We start from the raw sequence: 17448 nt of genomic DNA, 5'->3' as shown, positions 1-17448 counted from the left end.
CAGCTGCAAGTCGACAAACACAAAGCTTCCCTATGTGAATGCACGATAAACTAATTCCTCGTAACACACCCATATATGCTCAAGCAATAACTGCTGCATGACATGTTCAATGATTTCGCTCCGCAACGGTTGCAGCAAATGAATATAGCTAAAGGTTAGCATGTCAGCAAGTCACTAGTTGTCTAGTAATGCCGAATAAAGCAACTGATCGGTTATATATAGTGAGCAGAATGGTAGACCAGCAACTGCCCGACTCAAGGCAGCGGCTCCTCGGTGATCATTGAACACATTAAACTGAATGATGAGCAAATTAATTTCCCTTGACAAATAGCCAATTTGACACACAAGCATAGTACTGTTCAAGTGTTTATTGAAAAGACAAATTACAGAAGCAAAGCTACATGGCAAATCTCAGCGGACAAAATTATAATAGGACAGTACACGTACATCTGTCGCCAGATGCACTTCTGAATAAATGCCACTGTACACGTCCCACTGCTGTAAGAACTGTACTACTTACATTTAATTCTCTATTCCTGAACTACACCTACCTCAGGTTCGATACGCCAATGACTCTTGTTGAACTCCAAAATCGCAGTTTCATCCTTGAGAAGGAAGTTTCTCTTGGGTGCAGTAACCTCATCTTCCATGGCTCTGCCTACTTCAATATCTGCACCAACAAACTCTGCGTCCTCTTCAAATGAACAATGGGTGGTCTCGTCTACTTTTGCCAACTCACCAGATTCTGATACAGTAGAAGCACTGCTACCTGCAACCACACCAATCGTACTAACCGATGTGCTTGCAGCAGTTTCCCCGGAATTCAACTGGGTTGAAAAATCAGTAGGTTCATCCACCTGAATATCGGAAGCTTCACGCCAGCCCACCCATTCAGGCTGCTGTTGATCATTAAAAAGGTCCACATTCTCAGCAATTTCAAACTCGAAAGGATTCACATCTGCAACATTTAGTTTCATTACGTCTGTTGATAGCTCATTGAGGGATTCATCAGCTGTGCTTGTATTGTCGGCATTGAAATCTGAGTCAGAAACAGTACACTTGTCTTCAGGCAGCACAATTTTGGTAGGCTCCTCTACTCCAACCACTACCTCATCATCACTGCTGTTACCACCACTGGACGTCTCATTTAGATTGATGTCATCCATCCTATCCAGGGTTTCCAAGGCACTTTCATCTTCGAACGCAAACCAGTCGCAATTTGTGAAAAGACTGCAGCATACAGAGAGAAAAAATTCCAATGAGAATCATGCTACAAAGAACTAATGAAACTTGTGCCTCTGGTTATTGCACCCAGAGCTTAAATGAAACATGTACCTCTGGTTATCGACACCATGCTTCAAAGTAGAAATCACAAGTCCAGAAGATCCTTGATCGATGTATACATCCTGCAATTTTTCCAGCAAGTCAAGATAAGTAATTATAACAATCAATGTCCCATTAATAACTTACTGCATTGCACGATTGTACTAGCATAGCTACTATTTCTTCAAAAAAACAAATTACACGGTGTAGGAATTACAACAATCTTCTATTTAGCATTAGATCAAGTATCAATACAGAAACTTGAAAGGTACAAAACTGAAGTACGACTTTTCAAATACAAGAGTTTACAACAATAAATATCTTATATGAAAAGAAAAGAGAACCAAGAGAGACTTCAGATATGAACATTAGTTGGGAATTTTGAAAATATGGGTTCTGTTTCTTAACATTATTAAATCAAGTATGATAAATTTTGGCAACCCCAAGAAAGTAAAAGAGTATGATTTTGAAATTTGGCTTTGAAAAGATATAGGGACCGGTCCTTCTAAGAGATAAAGTTGACATCAGCATGTGGTGTGCACCAAAAACATTATCAGATGGGCTAATCTGAAAATGCATATTTAGATAGCCCATCTGCATTGCAATTACCAGAAGACCCTTCTTCAGATAAAACCTGCTTCTTAATGAGGACAAAGTCAAGAATGTTTTAAATGCCTTTAATAGGCAAATAAAACAATAGATGCTTGTGGACTTTCAAAGCATAAGAAACCACTACCACAATGAAGGCCCCCCTCATTCCTTTTTCTCGTTTGTGGAGTAAAAGAGTTAAAAGACATTTAAAAATAATTGTATCCTGAACAAATAAGCATGATATTTACCTCATCATCTTGGTCAAGAGAAACATGGGCCTGAAAGAATAACTGTCTTTCATCATTTGCACAAGTGAAATCAAAAAATTGCTGCCTAAGATATTAATGATAGTTACTGGTTCTGATCTACTAATTACCTCATCTACATTATCATTCTCATAAACATGGTACCGAAATGCATGGTTTGTATTGTTCACTAAGGCTCTAATATCATAATCTCTATCATGAAGCTCGTCTTCATCACTATCTCTTGTCCTTTCCTGTAATGTTGTTGGGCGACTGCATAGACAAAAACATGTTTAAGAAGAAAAGCATAAAAAGTCCAGCAATAACTTAAACCATGACTTAGCAGTTAAGAGATGTCTAAAAATTGTGATTTTCATGAACAAATAGTTTGTAAAAATGCTAAAATCACATAATGAACTGCAAGGATGGTTCAGCTTCAGCCATAAATGTCGAGGATAAAAGTTCCTCTTCTGATATTTTGTCTTTACAGTTATTATCCATTTTTCAATTCATTGACCATCAGAAAAGCTTTGTTCATTGCAGCATGATGCTTACCCACAGGCCCAGTGAAAAACATTTTCCACTGCATTACGTTCACGCAAAACATTTGTTTGCCAATCAATCCATTCCTCTGATTCCTACAATAGCAAAAAAATACATACGGATTTAATACAAGTCCTGAAACAGATACATGACCAACGATTCTTCTACCATATAACAGTAAAGAAAATGGTGCATATGTCATAATGGTAACTTAGCTAGTTAGATTTAATTAAAAAAGGGTAATTGATAAACCGAGGCTAAACTATCCAAGTACAGTTCACATAGCCCCAAGATTTGATCTTATGATTCCTCCTAAGATCACTGTTCACAATCCTTCCTCCGATCATAGGCCATCACTAAGCAAATTCTAGATTAGGTGTAATTTTAACTCTCTCCTCGCAAAAGCCTCCATACACTTTTCACACTTACTCCATGTCTTTTCTCATATGAAGTTGCAACCATGGTTCATAAGATCTGTAACGAGACTTGGGTTGGCAAGGAAAAATACAACTGTGACAGAGAGTATTGGTTGAATTGGACAAATCAGAAAATAATTAAAAATAACAAGGATGAAATATTTTTAAAATTATAAAAGTCATGAAATAAATATATTGTGTCGAAAGATTCTTTTACCTTGATGTATTATAAACTCCAAAGAATTATACGAAATTTTGAATATGACGAAAAAAATTTATGAAAGATAATGAACAAAATAATGGAGATTAATTCATTAGAAATTACTATAATGTTCATTATAAAATATTTATTGATCATATCATTCAAATAAATTAACAAAATTATATATTTGTTATAACCAAAAACTTACTCCTTTACATAATTGTGTGCACTGGAAATTGCAGGTTCTGAAATATTTGATTGAAAGTTTGAAACTGCTCTGTGTCCAGTCAATCTCATCCACCCATGGATCAAGCCTAACCCCAAATGAATTGTATAAATGTATTATTACTGAAGGCAATAGATCTAGCGAAATGATGCAAAACCATTTTAACCTATTTCATATTTCAGTAAATTTTATTAGTTTAAATGTTGCTTTGTAAAAATCATAAATTGTCACATGACAACATCTTCCATGTTTCTATTTTAGTTTCCTAAATTATCGAAAGATAAGAAAAAAGATAAAATAAATAAAATAAAAGTTTAATTTGATTGAATATCACAGATCTTGATTAATAATTATTCTGTATAAGGAAGATTCATGATCCTGCAAAATAGTCTACTGACTAGTTATACCATTAATATAACATTATTCTCCAAATCAAATTTGGAAATCTGTTTCTTAGAAGTAGGAAAAAGCAGATGCTTCATTTACTTTGATTTAATTATAAAATTTCCTTTTATTTCTTAACCTTGATATTTATAAAAAGAGCAAAATGTGATTAATAAGTAAAGACAACAAAATGACTGAATAGAACTGAGCCTCGTTTCTCACATTATGTGTTAGCAGTGTGAGGCCACATTTTTATCCCAATAGTATATAATCTCATCATCCAGGTAAGGAGAAGTGCAGATGTGTGAAACCATCCTTGGAAATTTCTCCATAAGCCAAAAGTAAGTTTGATATTATCTATTTTTTCCATTATCTTTCACTATTATTATATTTCCCTTCCTCTCTCTCATTCCCTTCTATTCCTAAATAAAAGAAAATACTTCCAATGTGTTATGTAGGACAAGGTCATCATGAGCATTGGAAGTATTTTCTTTCAGTGATAGATGGAAGTATCTTCACGAGCATTGGAAGTATTTTCTTTCAGTGATAGATGTAGGACAAGGTCATCACAAGCATTGGAAGTATCTTCTACTAGCAGATCGCTTGAATTGATTATTGTGAACAATGCGAATTGTGATTTTTAGAGTCATAAAGAAAAAATAAGAATCATTCAGTGACAGATGCAAGACTTGCAGGCATATTGACCTAGATAAAAATATGGATAACTAATGATGCCTAAGTTCTTTCATTTCATTTTGAAAGGGAATACTAACTATCAAGAACCTAGAGATGATTCAAAGCTTAAGAACACCATAGATAAGGATTTGGTAACTAACAAGATTCCAAAGTCTAGACCTCCTGCTAAAACAAAATGCATGAGATAGAAACGCAAGTGATTTGCCTCATATAGATGTTATAATTGTCATTACTATGATGTAACATATGAAATTGATTAATTTTTATAGATTAAAAAAATGTTCCACAGTCCTCATCCCATGGTTAGGTTTCTAGTCATTTCATTCAGAACTTAATATTCAATACAGAAAACCCAACCAAGAAATTTATCACGTGAATTCAAGGAACCAAATCACATGTTCAACATCTTTATTGTGACAACCAAAAATTATATGAAGCTATGTAAAACTGTACGAAAAATTTTTAAACGAAAAAGAGAGATTCAAATATAGTCATTCTGATTAAAATGAAGTCCAATATACAGACTTCTGATTCTTGATAGAGAAGCTATTATTGCCAAGGTATGCAATTTCGAATAATACCGCCCGGTACGGGCGGTACATATCGGTCCATCAACTGACCGGTATACGAACCGCCCATTACCGGACGGAACGATATATATATATATATATATATATATATATATATATATATATATATATATATATATATATTCGAATAATACCGCCCGGTACGGGCGGAACATACCGGTCCATCAGCTGACCGGTATACGGACCGCCCATTACCGGACGGAACGATATATATATATATATATATATATATATATATATAAACTCGACGACGTCGTCCCGTGTGGGAGAAGGAAAAGGCAACGTCGCCGACACGATGCAATGTCGCCTTTTAAAATATATATATATATATAATCTTATATATATATATATATATATATATATATATATATATATATATATATATATATATATATATATATATATATATATATAAACGAGGCGACGTCACCCCGCCCGAGAGAAGAGAGAGGCGACGTCGCCAAATTATATATACACATATACATATACATATATATATACATATATATATACATATATATATATATATATATATATCGTACCGTACCGAGTGAACATCGAAACTTCGATACGATATGATATTGCATGCCTTGATTATTGCCCATAAATTTAACACATTGCAGAAGTCAATAACCACTAATATGCACATATATAGTTACAAGCCTACAGGACTAATAATCAGGCTTAAATGAAAAGGTTCATTTATACACCAATACATCAATCAATAAGCAACCAACCTGTAGGTAAGACCGAATACGGTCATTACTGCTCGCAAGTTGCACAAGTTTGTTACTGATTCTTGTAATATGCCCAATGTTTCCAGCCCGGAATGGCTGTCTTCCAATGGCTGGGACACTTTCCTATAGTGGAAAAGTTAATAGATAAGTTAATCTGTTTACAACAAAATATAGCATCATGAATCCCATCAAACATGATTCTTACCACATTTGAATCACGGGAGAGGAAAGGATTTCTATCTGCTTGTAGAAACTTAGAAAGTATACAGCAGTCACAAAATAAATGATCAACAATTGCAATATTCTTGCTTGCAAGGCATGACATCACCAACTTCTCTACAAGATGATGTAGTGAGTTGTTGAAGGGATACCTGCATGAACCACATTATTAATGAATGAACAATATGCAGAATATAGACAAAAAAGCAAAAGATGCAGCTTACTTAAAGAAGTGATCTAGGATTATACGGATGGCACCAGATCGAATCAATTCCTTCTCAGCGACTTCATCACCAGCTTCTAGTAATACTACAATGAACTCCACTACCTGAAAATCAAACATAGACTTTTAAATGCTAAAGGAACCAGAGAAGTTCAAAAGTTTCTGAATTTTCAAAAAAAAAATTACAAGTATCCGTATCGTAATTGAAACATACAAAAAGAAAAAGTATATTCCCCATTATGCTACATGAAATTCACTTCAGTCAAATACAGTATAACTTAGAACATCTTATTCAAAGTTGAGGGAAAGACAAGCCCTGACATCATATCCCAACCATTTTATACAGGTCATTCAATAATTAGATCCTCCGAGTTTTACCCCTTTTTTTAAACTATCAAAAAATCTGCTCCAAAATGTACATACCTTAAGACGATGCTTCCCAAATGGAGGATGTAGTTCACCATAAGTGGTAGGAAGAGTATTGGCATCCGATGACACATTCAATAGTTTAAGCAAGTCATCTGCAAAACAAAATAGTCAAAAAGATTATTGAGTACTAATAACAACTTGAACAAGTTCATAATAAGTTGATACTGTCACTATAGCAAGGCCATGGAATAAAACAAAAATCCCAGATAATACTTTCACATCTCTAATGCTAGGGGAAGAAACAGCTGATTACAAGTAGTTCTTCTGCAGACTAAATTTTTTTAGTTCTATGCCAATACAGAATTGGTACTCCAGAAATGTATTATAATGACCCATAAAACCACCATGAGTATATTAAAGGATATATTACAAGTTCGAGCAAGACAATGGTTAAATGTTCTCATAAAAGAGAATAAATGCAAGACAAGCTCATAATGAATTAACAAAATCATGAAATAAGACATTGAATGAGACAGAAAATATCATCAAATGCATTTCTACACTCCCATGATCGGTAATTTTAATAAAGTTTTAAAATCACCACACTCCATCCTAATTAGAAAGGTTCAGAATGTTTTTCTTAATTTCTATATATTCTCTATTTTATTTTCTGATTTTTTTTCTATTTTTAATTGTAATTGTTGAAAGCCCAATCTCCTGATAATTCCAACAAATGGCAATCCTGATCCAGTTCTTAAAATTTCATTTCAGTCATACATTATTACTGAAAATAATTTTTGTTACAAAAATCACAATGATAGTGTAACATAAGTAATAAAGACTAATATTCAAAGCATGAAAAAGGAATGCAGTGTAAAATATCTGGATGTTCAGAAGTATAAAGGTAACAGAGCATCTGAATAGGATCTTATCAAAGTAAGATTTTATCTGTACACAAAAGAAATACATAGCCCCACATGAGTCGACAAATTAGATAGGAAACTTGTATAAAGCAACAGATATGATTAGAATCTCCATTACGTCCTCAAGTTAGATAGGAGTACTCAATAAAACAACAGGTATGATTGGATCACCACAATGAAATGTTTGCCCCAAAAAGCACTGAATGAATAATTCTTTACAGATCATGCCAAATTAAATAAATCCATGAAGTTGGCAACCAATAATTCCTTCATATGTTGGTGAACAAAGCCTCTATTATTAAGTTGACAGAAAATCAATTGTCACAGTACTGCTTTAAAAACAGGTACAACAAGCTACCAATGCAATGCAATGTTTTTGCAGAAATTTTCAGCAGCCAGCTTGACTCTTCACAGACTATTTTAAGCCTAAAATTCTATATTAAGCTCTCTTTTGATCATGATTTCATTCTCAAAGACTCGAACAATTTGGTAACAATTTGTAGAGATAGCTTTTCATGAAATCTATAGAGCATACTTCATTTTGAAAATTGATCTTAAACAGGAAATCCAAGAAATTCCCACTCCAAATTATGATCCCTTGACAATCGTAGCTCTTATAGATCCTTCCCAAGATACATGCCCTGACAAATCCTATACCAGGCTTGCTAGATGATATTCTTGCAATCTTCAATTTCATCAAGCAAAAGAACATTTTAACCTTAAGAAACAAAAGGTCACAAGCATCAAGGATAGAAATATAAACAAGCATACTTCAACTACATACCCAAATGTGTCAACATAGCATGTAAAGTCTCTGGATCCACATGACTGAATGACTCATACAGATGCTGACTTCTAACGTAATGGACTGAAGCAGGTGAAGCAGATCTTTTAGGATCCAACAAGGCAATACACACAGATAGAGAGTGAACAAGGGCAGATTTAGACGAAGAATTTTCCAGTGCATGCCCAAATATCCTCGCAACAAAGCTGCACAAAAACATAAAGTAACAACAGATGTAATGTCAGAGTTGCCAAAATACTATCTACAACACCATTAAAGCAACCATATCTTTATAACATGAATAACAAGACACGTACCTTTGGCTAGAAAGCTTAGCTGCTAAAGCTGATGAAGTATTTCGAATAATGGCCATTAGAACCTCAGCCGCATTAGCATTAACTTCAGCAGAATGCTGCTCAATTTGCAAGATGTGAATTCATAAATAATAACTCATTAGATCATAAACAAAAAACTTTTCAAATATGGAACAGTCAATTAACTGAAATATATGAGTAATATTGATGAAAAGATATAGTGATTCAAAATGGGCCGCCAAGGTGTAAATAGAATGAATTCTGATGAGTGGTATGGCTGTCGAAACATGCCCATCTAACTCAAGGTTAGAGTCTAAAATGTATAACAAACCTAAGAAATATACACAAATACAAAGTGGATTCCAAAACCCATTGTTGAGCATGATTGCAAGAATCAGTCAAAGGAATCGCCATTGAACAGACGATGAGCAATAACATAAGCTAACCATTGTTAAGAATGAAGGTGAAGAAAGTGCACAGTCACTCAAGTTCATGATAGCATAGCTAACTTCATAATACAAACTTAATATGTACCTTTTCAACTATAACTAAATTAAATATATATTATGCTAAACAATATACCCATAAAACAGAAGATGAAGAATCTAGTAAATAAATTATCACTCAGTAACAAAGTCTATCAGTTACAGGCTGACAAAACCAAATGGGGCCTAAAGGGAAAATGTTGAAACTTGAAAGGTTCGGACACTTCATAATACTGTGCCCATACTAACATAGCTGATGATCTAGATGATGTTGCAAACCAAACAAATTGCCGAAAAACATGTGCCTTGAGGAACCTATTAAACTATAAAGATGCTTCAATTATGAAGGAAAAAGAACACAGTATAGCACTTACAGCAGGACTCAATTTATCCACAATTATCTCAAGCAGTTTAGTATCTGCCAACCACTGCATGATATCCATATGGTTTGGATATGTATGATCATCAGCACCAACAAGTCGAAGCAGGATCTGACCAAAGTAAACAAGGCACAAAATGGATTAACTACCTCACCCCCCATAAAACCAAAAACAAAATACAAAAAACACATGCAAAAACAAAAGGTCAACAAATAACAAGATTGGATTTTGTTAAGACTAAGATGGTACAGTAAAAAAGCATCAAATTGGAGGTAATTCACTTGTTAGCATATACAAGATGTCAAGATATACAGGTAACAACTTATAAATAAAGACAAAGATGTATTTTGTGATAGAGCAGAAAAAAAACAATAGTTATCTCACGATAAAAGCATGAGCTTTAGTAATTCAATGCACAGATATATATAACATGTTGAAAATTAATATTAAAAAACAAAGGAAGTTATGTTTAGAATTAAGAACTAACCTCCATGATCGATGTTACGCCTATCAAATCAACCAAGTGGTGAAAAATGACATCATGAGTCTGATCCAAAAAACATAATCCAAATCATAAGTCAATGCAAACAGAATAAAGATGGCAAAAGGTTTAACCAGATGAAGTATAAAACTAGTGTAATTATAATGCAGAATGCCTTTCAAATAGTAATATTATTCGAGTTCAAATTTTGGACAACAGAGGTTGGAGTTTCAACCATAATTGTAGAATTTGTAATGACTGTAATGTGTTAATCCAAACCTAAAGACCTCAAATATACCAGTAACAGTTTAAATACATGGAAATTCTAACTGTCACATTTAATATTGCTTGGAAACAAAACATGTGATGTAAAACTTATCCGGATGCATCCAATAAAATTCTAGTTGACTAGTCCCCCATATATTGAAGTTAAGCTCTTAATCCATTATAGATAATTTAGAATGGGAATATACCAAAAACAAAGATCTCATGTAACAATGTTTCTCATTCCTTGAAAGTTTGTTGTTACTTTCAGTCTTTTACAAGCTGTAAAGAAAATGGTGGCTACTTTTGAAACATAATCCAAAAACAACATGATAAAAAGAAACTCAGAAATCAGATGGGAGGAATAACTGAGACCAATTCATGTTCTTGGAAAATCCTGACACAAAAATAACCTCCAAGAAACATTCTTTTTGTTTGCAAGTGCATGCCTGACAGATCCACAATGCACCCAGGAACCATAAATCAACACAATTTTTTCCCAAGTGATATTTCCATAGAAAGCAGTGAAAGAAAGACTTACTTGAACATAGGTCATAAGTGAAGTGGTCTTCCTTAACATCAGGCACACTACAACCTTATAAATAATGCAAGAAACTTCAATCAGCTATTTAGTTTAACCAAATACAAGATGTTTTGGGCCATGATTGGCCAACTAAAGTATAAAAACTAGGTAGTAATGGTCATAAACCTTGCTGAAGTAACCAGCTAGTGTTGAATTATGTACACGATCTGGTTCAAGGAAGGAGAAGAGCTTGTTCATCAGCTGCAATGGCCAAAAATGTAAGAAAATCCAGATCTCTGAATAAACAAACAAAAGTTGCATATGTCAAGTAAAATGAATGGATCTGGTTTTGGTGCCATAACCTACATCTTCATCCTCCACCAAGCTTTTCAGTATGACATCAACTTCACAAGTAAGTATCTCACAGGCAATGAAAGGGAACCTACAACATTCACGAAGGGAAACCTCAACCATAAAATAGCTCCAAAAGATAAGCAAAAAAAAAAGGAAAAGAACTAAAAATGATTCCAGAGTTACAATTGAAAAAAAAAGTCAATTTTTGTTAATGACAAAACATACTTGAAGGCCCGTTTGCTGTCAGCATCTTGAGGAGCATCTTCGATAATATACTGGAGTAACTGTTCTAACTGAGCATGATCTCTAAGACTGAAAACAAATTATAGCACACTATAAGGCAATAAATTTAGATGTTACGAGGACTCTAATTGTAAGATTCACAAAACTCTAGTAGAAGCAAATTGTGGTTTCATTCTCTGGAGAAAGAAACATTATGTAAATAAATCCTGATAGTTATCATCACAAGAAGTCACCTAATGGCTGCTATTTTCATTCTCCTAAATGAACAAATAAAAAAAAACTTTTGATAAGAACACGTATTCCCCAAGACAAGTAAGAACAGATATTGTCTAGAATGCCTCTAAGCTCTTAGATCAAGTGCATTTTCTTAAATTTCAGAAGCAATTAAGATCTCCAATCAGATACCACATGGAAGGAGAAGCTTCCAAGTTAAGTTACCAACCTTCTAATTTATAAAGTTAATATAGACAATCTAACTAGTTTTATGAGCTTAATTACACAAGACCGTTCTTTTGTAATCATTTCCTAAACTACAGAGCACTAGAATATCCAAATGAATGCAAAGATAAAAATTACAAATTTATAAGGCGTGTGTTTAAAGCTTTGCATTCTTGAATTATTTCCTCTTCATCAAGAAGCTCTTCCAAGGTGAAGCTTTCCTTATCCAAGATAAACTCCACCTGCAGAGAAGGTTATACAATTAAAAATAAGACCACAAGCCAAAAAAAAAAAAGTAAGTCCACAAGCTGACTTGGAAAAGATCGCAAATGATAATTAGTCATTCAAAAGAACAACTAACAAAAGGATGTTCAAATCGCTAGAGCAAAAGTCTCTGACACAGCTATTAATACAAAATAAATCTTAACCAATAAGTTGGTATGACAGACACCAAACGTGCAGACTGCCCTTTAGCGATGCCAGTAGCTCAAGTTCTCAAGAGTTGCCCAAGTTTTTCAAGGATTATCAATGTACAATCTACTCTCAATGAGCAGCAGCATTGCAAATACCCTCCCGTGTGCATGCCACCAATCATCGTTTTGTGAAATTTCAAAAACGAAAATACAAGCTGAATTCGCAGTTATTACCATGCTAAATAATGGAAACACACAAATCAATATCAGGAGAGGAGGATGCAATTTCACGTTCCGTTCAAAGATAGGAAATAAAAAAAGGAGAAATCTTTGCTTACTTTTCCTTTTAAGAAAAAAAACACAAAAGAGTATGGCATCCACATAGAAATATAATCGATACGAATACCACTTTGAAAAAAACACTTTAGGTGACTAGAACATGTTGCACGAGACAATGGTAAGTTGACAGAAGTAGACCGAGTATCAGATGGATGTCGCTAATAGAAAAGATTATTAATCCAGAGAAAAAAGAGATTCAACAAAGAAGACGAACATGGTTCAAGGTAGCACGACAGATAATTAAACAAACCGCACAGGAAATAATGCATAAGCCATCAGATTTAAAGTCAAAGCGACAGAAATGAACCACGCAAAGGAAACAAAAAATGACATCTCAAAGCAGCAGAGAAAAGAAATTGCGCAATAAGTCGCTGCTCACAGGAGAATCTCCGAGGAGATTGGGTATCCGCCAGAACATCTCCGACTCGGTTCTTGGATTTAGCTACTACGAGAGCTACAAGCGGCCCAAAGGCCCACCGATCCGACGGCAGAGTAGGGATTCCTCAACCAAACGCCAGGAACCGAAGCCCCCGGGCGTCGGACGGAGGGCACCAGGAGCAGCGGCGGCTACGGCGGGAGGAAAGACCGGGACGGAGAAGAGGAAACCCTAGATTTGGGGGAAGGGAGGAGAAAAAGAAAGAGGGAGACCTCTCTTTTGAAGAGGAGGAACTATAATGAATTGAGGTAGCATCGAACGGATCGCGAGGCGGTCCATATTTGGATCTCTTGAATTTGGGTGGTACAGGTCATGTGTCTCAGCCGAAAGACAAAACACAGAATTCCCCGCTCTCGTTGGCAAAGAGGTGCGGGCCCCACGTCCATCTATGCGTGATCCCTGAGCTGAGACGCAGGATCCACTCCGCAATCAGAAACAAAAATAATCTCTCCCCACAGGCATGGTTCGTGTCCTCTCTTTCCCCGAGGAACAGCATTGGTCTACGTCTGGGGCCCTGTTATCGTTCCCAATCAACGCACGGTAAGTGAGGCGGGTAACAGTCTCTCTTTGAACTACTTGCTGCAGCAGGCTAAACGTTGATCGGATAACTCGAACCGTTCAGGAAAAGATATTAAATCCCAACACGCAAGTGTTTCACAAAAATTAAGGAGCAAAATATAATTCTAATATTACGTAATCCACTCAAATGGTTTGAGTGCGATGGACATCGGCTTTGGGCTTGTGGTGCGGCCGTGCTATCTTTAGGCTCCTCCGTTGTCATGACAGGTAGGTGTGGCGGAGTGGAAAAGAAAGGGTGGAAAGCAACCCTTTGCATGAAAGTTTCGTGATGGATTGAGCTTTGCTAACGGGCGCGTCCACTACGAATCCAATCAACCAAAGCAACTGATTGAGTAGAAGGAGACGCGTTCGTTCTTTTGGGGTGTCGCAAGATATCCATGTCTCCAATCCTGTCTTTCCACGTCAGCTCTCCGTCCCAGCGCAAAAGTTAGTTCGGTTTTCTGTTGTCATGGCATTTCTGTATTAGTAAGCTTTTCTGTTGTAGTGACATTTCGAGTGGAATAATAATAAGGTATATTTACGATTGTTGCTAGGTTTGGACATTCCTTCAAAATGGATAATAAATCTCTCTTTCTTTTAAACATGTCTGAGTACAATCATCGTCTCTAAAATTAGAGCCAATCATATAAAATAATTCATTGAAAAATATTATCTTTAAAAAATCATAAATCTCAATTAGTTATCTTTAGCATTTTGATTCTTACTCGTTAAAAAATTACATTGGTATCTCTTTAATTACGAAAGTGAAACATCTAAATCTGTTTACCCTAATATCATCGATTTTATCAAAAAAATATAAAATAATAAAATAATTTTAACATTTCAATTGGTGATAGTAGACGATATCGATAATGACGGAGGACGACGTCACTAAGGACCATAGTGTGTGTTGTGGATAAGAAGAGCGACGACGAGAGGTGATAGCACTTTGTATTTGTGTCGACGTCGATGTAGTTGTCAAGCGATGACAATTGGCATCTGTATCGACAATCCTTTTGTCACTTGATAATTGCATCGACACTAACGCAGATGCAAAGTAGCCCTCATCTTTCTCCGTTACTCTCCTCATCTATAACACCCTCCTACGACTCCTAATGACTCCATTGTCATTCTTCACCAATTGAAATATTAAAATTATCTTTTTACCCTTTATTTTTATATTTTTATTGATAAAATTGATGACGTTACGATAAATAAACTTAGATGTTTCACTTTTATATATACGGGAATGTCAATATAAATTTTTAAAATGTAGGGATTAGAATACTAAATATAACTAAATACAGTGATAACATGTAGTTAGCCCTCTTATTTAACTTGGTAAAATTTATTAACTTTGTAAACACATCTTAATAAGTAAATTTAATATAGATTCTTTTTCAAATGCGTTAGGCATAGAAAGTAATAAATAATCTTCCATGTAGGAGAGAAATCTTCGTGAGGCGCCAAAACATGTTATGGTCTCCGTTGATCCAATACCATGGAAAGAATCTACTCAAACCTGAATACATGTTGGCAAGAAAACACACACAAAAAAAAAAAGGTGTTATTTCTCATGAGGAATTTATATAAACATAATGATTATCTACCTTCTATAATTGTCACGTACGAACTAATCTAACTCAAATCCAATATCTATCCATTGTACCTTTAAAGGATGAATTATACCTATTTTTACATCTAGGATTTGCATATACAATATACATCATGAATTTTCTTTTACCTTTAGATTCAAAATAAGAAGAACATTCATTTCTTTTATTGTAAACTTGCAAAACAAACATCGGGTGTTCTTCAAAAGATTGATTCATGCATGAACAAAATCTTTTTTTACAAAATAATATATTTTTTAAAAAAAATTAATATATCTATATATCTATACTATCTTCAATAAATATATTTTTTTAAACATAAATGCCCAATAAATAATAGGGTAAAGTTGAAAAAAAAACGTCCAACAAACATTGATCTTATATTAATAAATACAAGTATCTATCATATGCATGTATAGAACATCAACAAAGAATATTAAAAGATTAATAAGAATATGTATTGTATGACACATGTATGCTCACAATAAATAATTTATAATTAACATGTATTAATTATAATAACACTTATGATCTTTTTAGTCATTTAGTGAATCAAAATAATCTTTCTAAAACAAACATTCTAACATAAGTAGAATATAAAAACTATCTTTTTTGAAAAAATATATTATTATACTTGGAGATTACGATGATATCTTCATTACTATCCATGATAAGAGAGCACTCATCAATATCTTCTTTTTATTTCTTTTTTCTCATACAATTTCATTTGATATGTTCATACTCTTTGCAACTATAACAAACATTATCTAAAGACTTAGACACTGATCTCCACCCACCACACTAAGATTTACTTTTATCAGAAAAATCATCTTTGTTGACCTCTACCCTAAGCAGCTAACACCTCACCATTCATATTATCATATTTATCATTTTTCTTTGTAGCATGAGATACTAAATTTTTTTCAACTTGTTTCAAAATTATTATATTCTTTTCGCATTATATCATCTCCATAAAATTGTCACCACAAAATTATCAAGGAAGTTGGCAAACAATGCAAGAAGCAAAACCACCCTTTCTACCTAATAAATCTTCATGTCATCTTTCATTAGTTTATCTAATATTTCTTTGAATATATTCAAATGTTCTACCAAATCTCAACCTTTTTGCCATCATCATCATATATAACTACCACTTTAGATACAACTCAATTAGTTAAGATTTTTGTTAGATAAAATTTTTCTATCTTATCATAAATAATCACAATGAAGTCATTATCAATAATATTATTGATAATATTATCAATGATACAAAGATAAATAGTATTCACCTCAAGCTCCTCCTGATTTTTATCATTCATCTTTTTTGGTTTATCTACTCATCTCTCAATGTTTTTACTAAGCTTTGCTAGACAAGAAGATCTTTCACTCTTTTTTTTCATTAAATTTCTCTATAGTAAAGCCAACCAAAACGATTGATGACATCTTCATTGAATCTCTAATCATTGAATATTTTGGGCTCTAACATGAATGAGAGAATATTTTTGAAACCAAAAGAATACATACTGATCAACAAGTTAAAAAAAAATACTAAAAAGCTGATAAAAGATTTAATATGGTTCGATAAATCTTATCATTATCCACAGAAAAAACCAAATTCTTCAATATACATAATCAACTCCTGAGTTATCCTTATGCACATCTCACATAAATCTTAAAAACTTCTTTATCAACTCTCTTTACCAACGCTAGAGTATCCAAAATATCTTACCTCTTCTTTTTTATCAAAACTTTAAGACTCAATATATAATTATAGGAATAAATCTTAGTTTACTAAGAAATTTTAATTTAATTACAACTTTATCAATAAATTTAAATATAATTTGGACTCTTAAAAATATTCATCAACCATAAAGATTTGTTATCACCCAACAACTTTGATAGTAGTGGCATAATACACTATAATATATGATTATTATATATTTTTTATTGCGATTCGTCTTTGGATTGTAAATTTATTTTGAAACAATCTTACTTGTTTTGATTTTTCATTAAGTTTCATGTATTATAACTGGGATTTTTTCATGTGATGGTCCCATAATAACCTTTGGGACCTGAGATCGGTTGGATTTATATTAGATGACATGTAACGATTATTCTTGAAATTTCAGCTCATGT

At 33.7% G+C, this 17448-nt stretch overlaps 1 protein-coding gene across 2 annotated transcripts; it reads right to left on the bottom strand.

Annotated features, from left to right (window-relative positions):
- Positions 1–350: 350 nt before the first annotated feature.
- Positions 351–13394, bottom strand: LOC135631829 (uncharacterized). 2 transcript variants are annotated; one of them, XM_065139799.1, is made up of 19 exons: positions 13085–13394; positions 12092–12195; positions 11498–11584; positions 11285–11360; positions 11105–11179; positions 10937–10990; positions 10138–10197; positions 9645–9761; positions 8789–8883; positions 8472–8677; positions 6819–6916; positions 6397–6500; positions 6159–6324; positions 5954–6076; positions 2715–2797; positions 2291–2432; positions 2163–2192; positions 1336–1406; positions 351–1230 (listed from the first exon to the last, which is right to left on the bottom strand). In XM_065139799.1, exons 1-19 carry the CDS (start codon positions 13121–13123, stop codon positions 531–533), a joined length of 2430 nt encoding a protein of 809 aa, XP_064995871.1. In that variant the 5' UTR covers positions 13124–13394; the 3' UTR covers positions 351–530. The 2 variants fall into 2 exon arrangements, with proteins under 2 accessions (XP_064995871.1, XP_064995872.1); XM_065139800.1 differs by lacking the exon at positions 2163–2192.
- Positions 13395–17448: the final 4054 nt, after the last annotated feature.

This window comes from Musa acuminata, chromosome BXJ3-2, assembly GCF_036884655.1.
Source record: "Musa acuminata AAA Group cultivar baxijiao chromosome BXJ3-2, Cavendish_Baxijiao_AAA, whole genome shotgun sequence".
Taxonomy (NCBI): Eukaryota; Viridiplantae; Streptophyta; class Magnoliopsida; order Zingiberales; family Musaceae; genus Musa; species Musa acuminata.
This window is presented reverse-complemented; position numbering and strand designations above follow the sequence as displayed.

Excerpts from the sequence above, each read along its gene's own strand:
- LOC135631829 (XM_065139799.1), bottom strand. The coding sequence starts at position 13,123 with ATGTTCTGGCGGATACCCAATCTCCTCGGAGATTCTCCT. Across the intron at positions 8,678-8,788 it reads GCTAAGCTTTCTAGCCAAAG|CTTTGTTGCGAGGATATTTG; the intron begins GTACGTGTCTTG and ends GTTTTTGTGCAG. Across the intron at positions 2,433-2,714 it reads GTTTTTCACTGGGCCTGTGG|TCGCCCAACAACATTACAGG; the intron begins GTAAGCATCATG and ends TTGTCTATGCAG.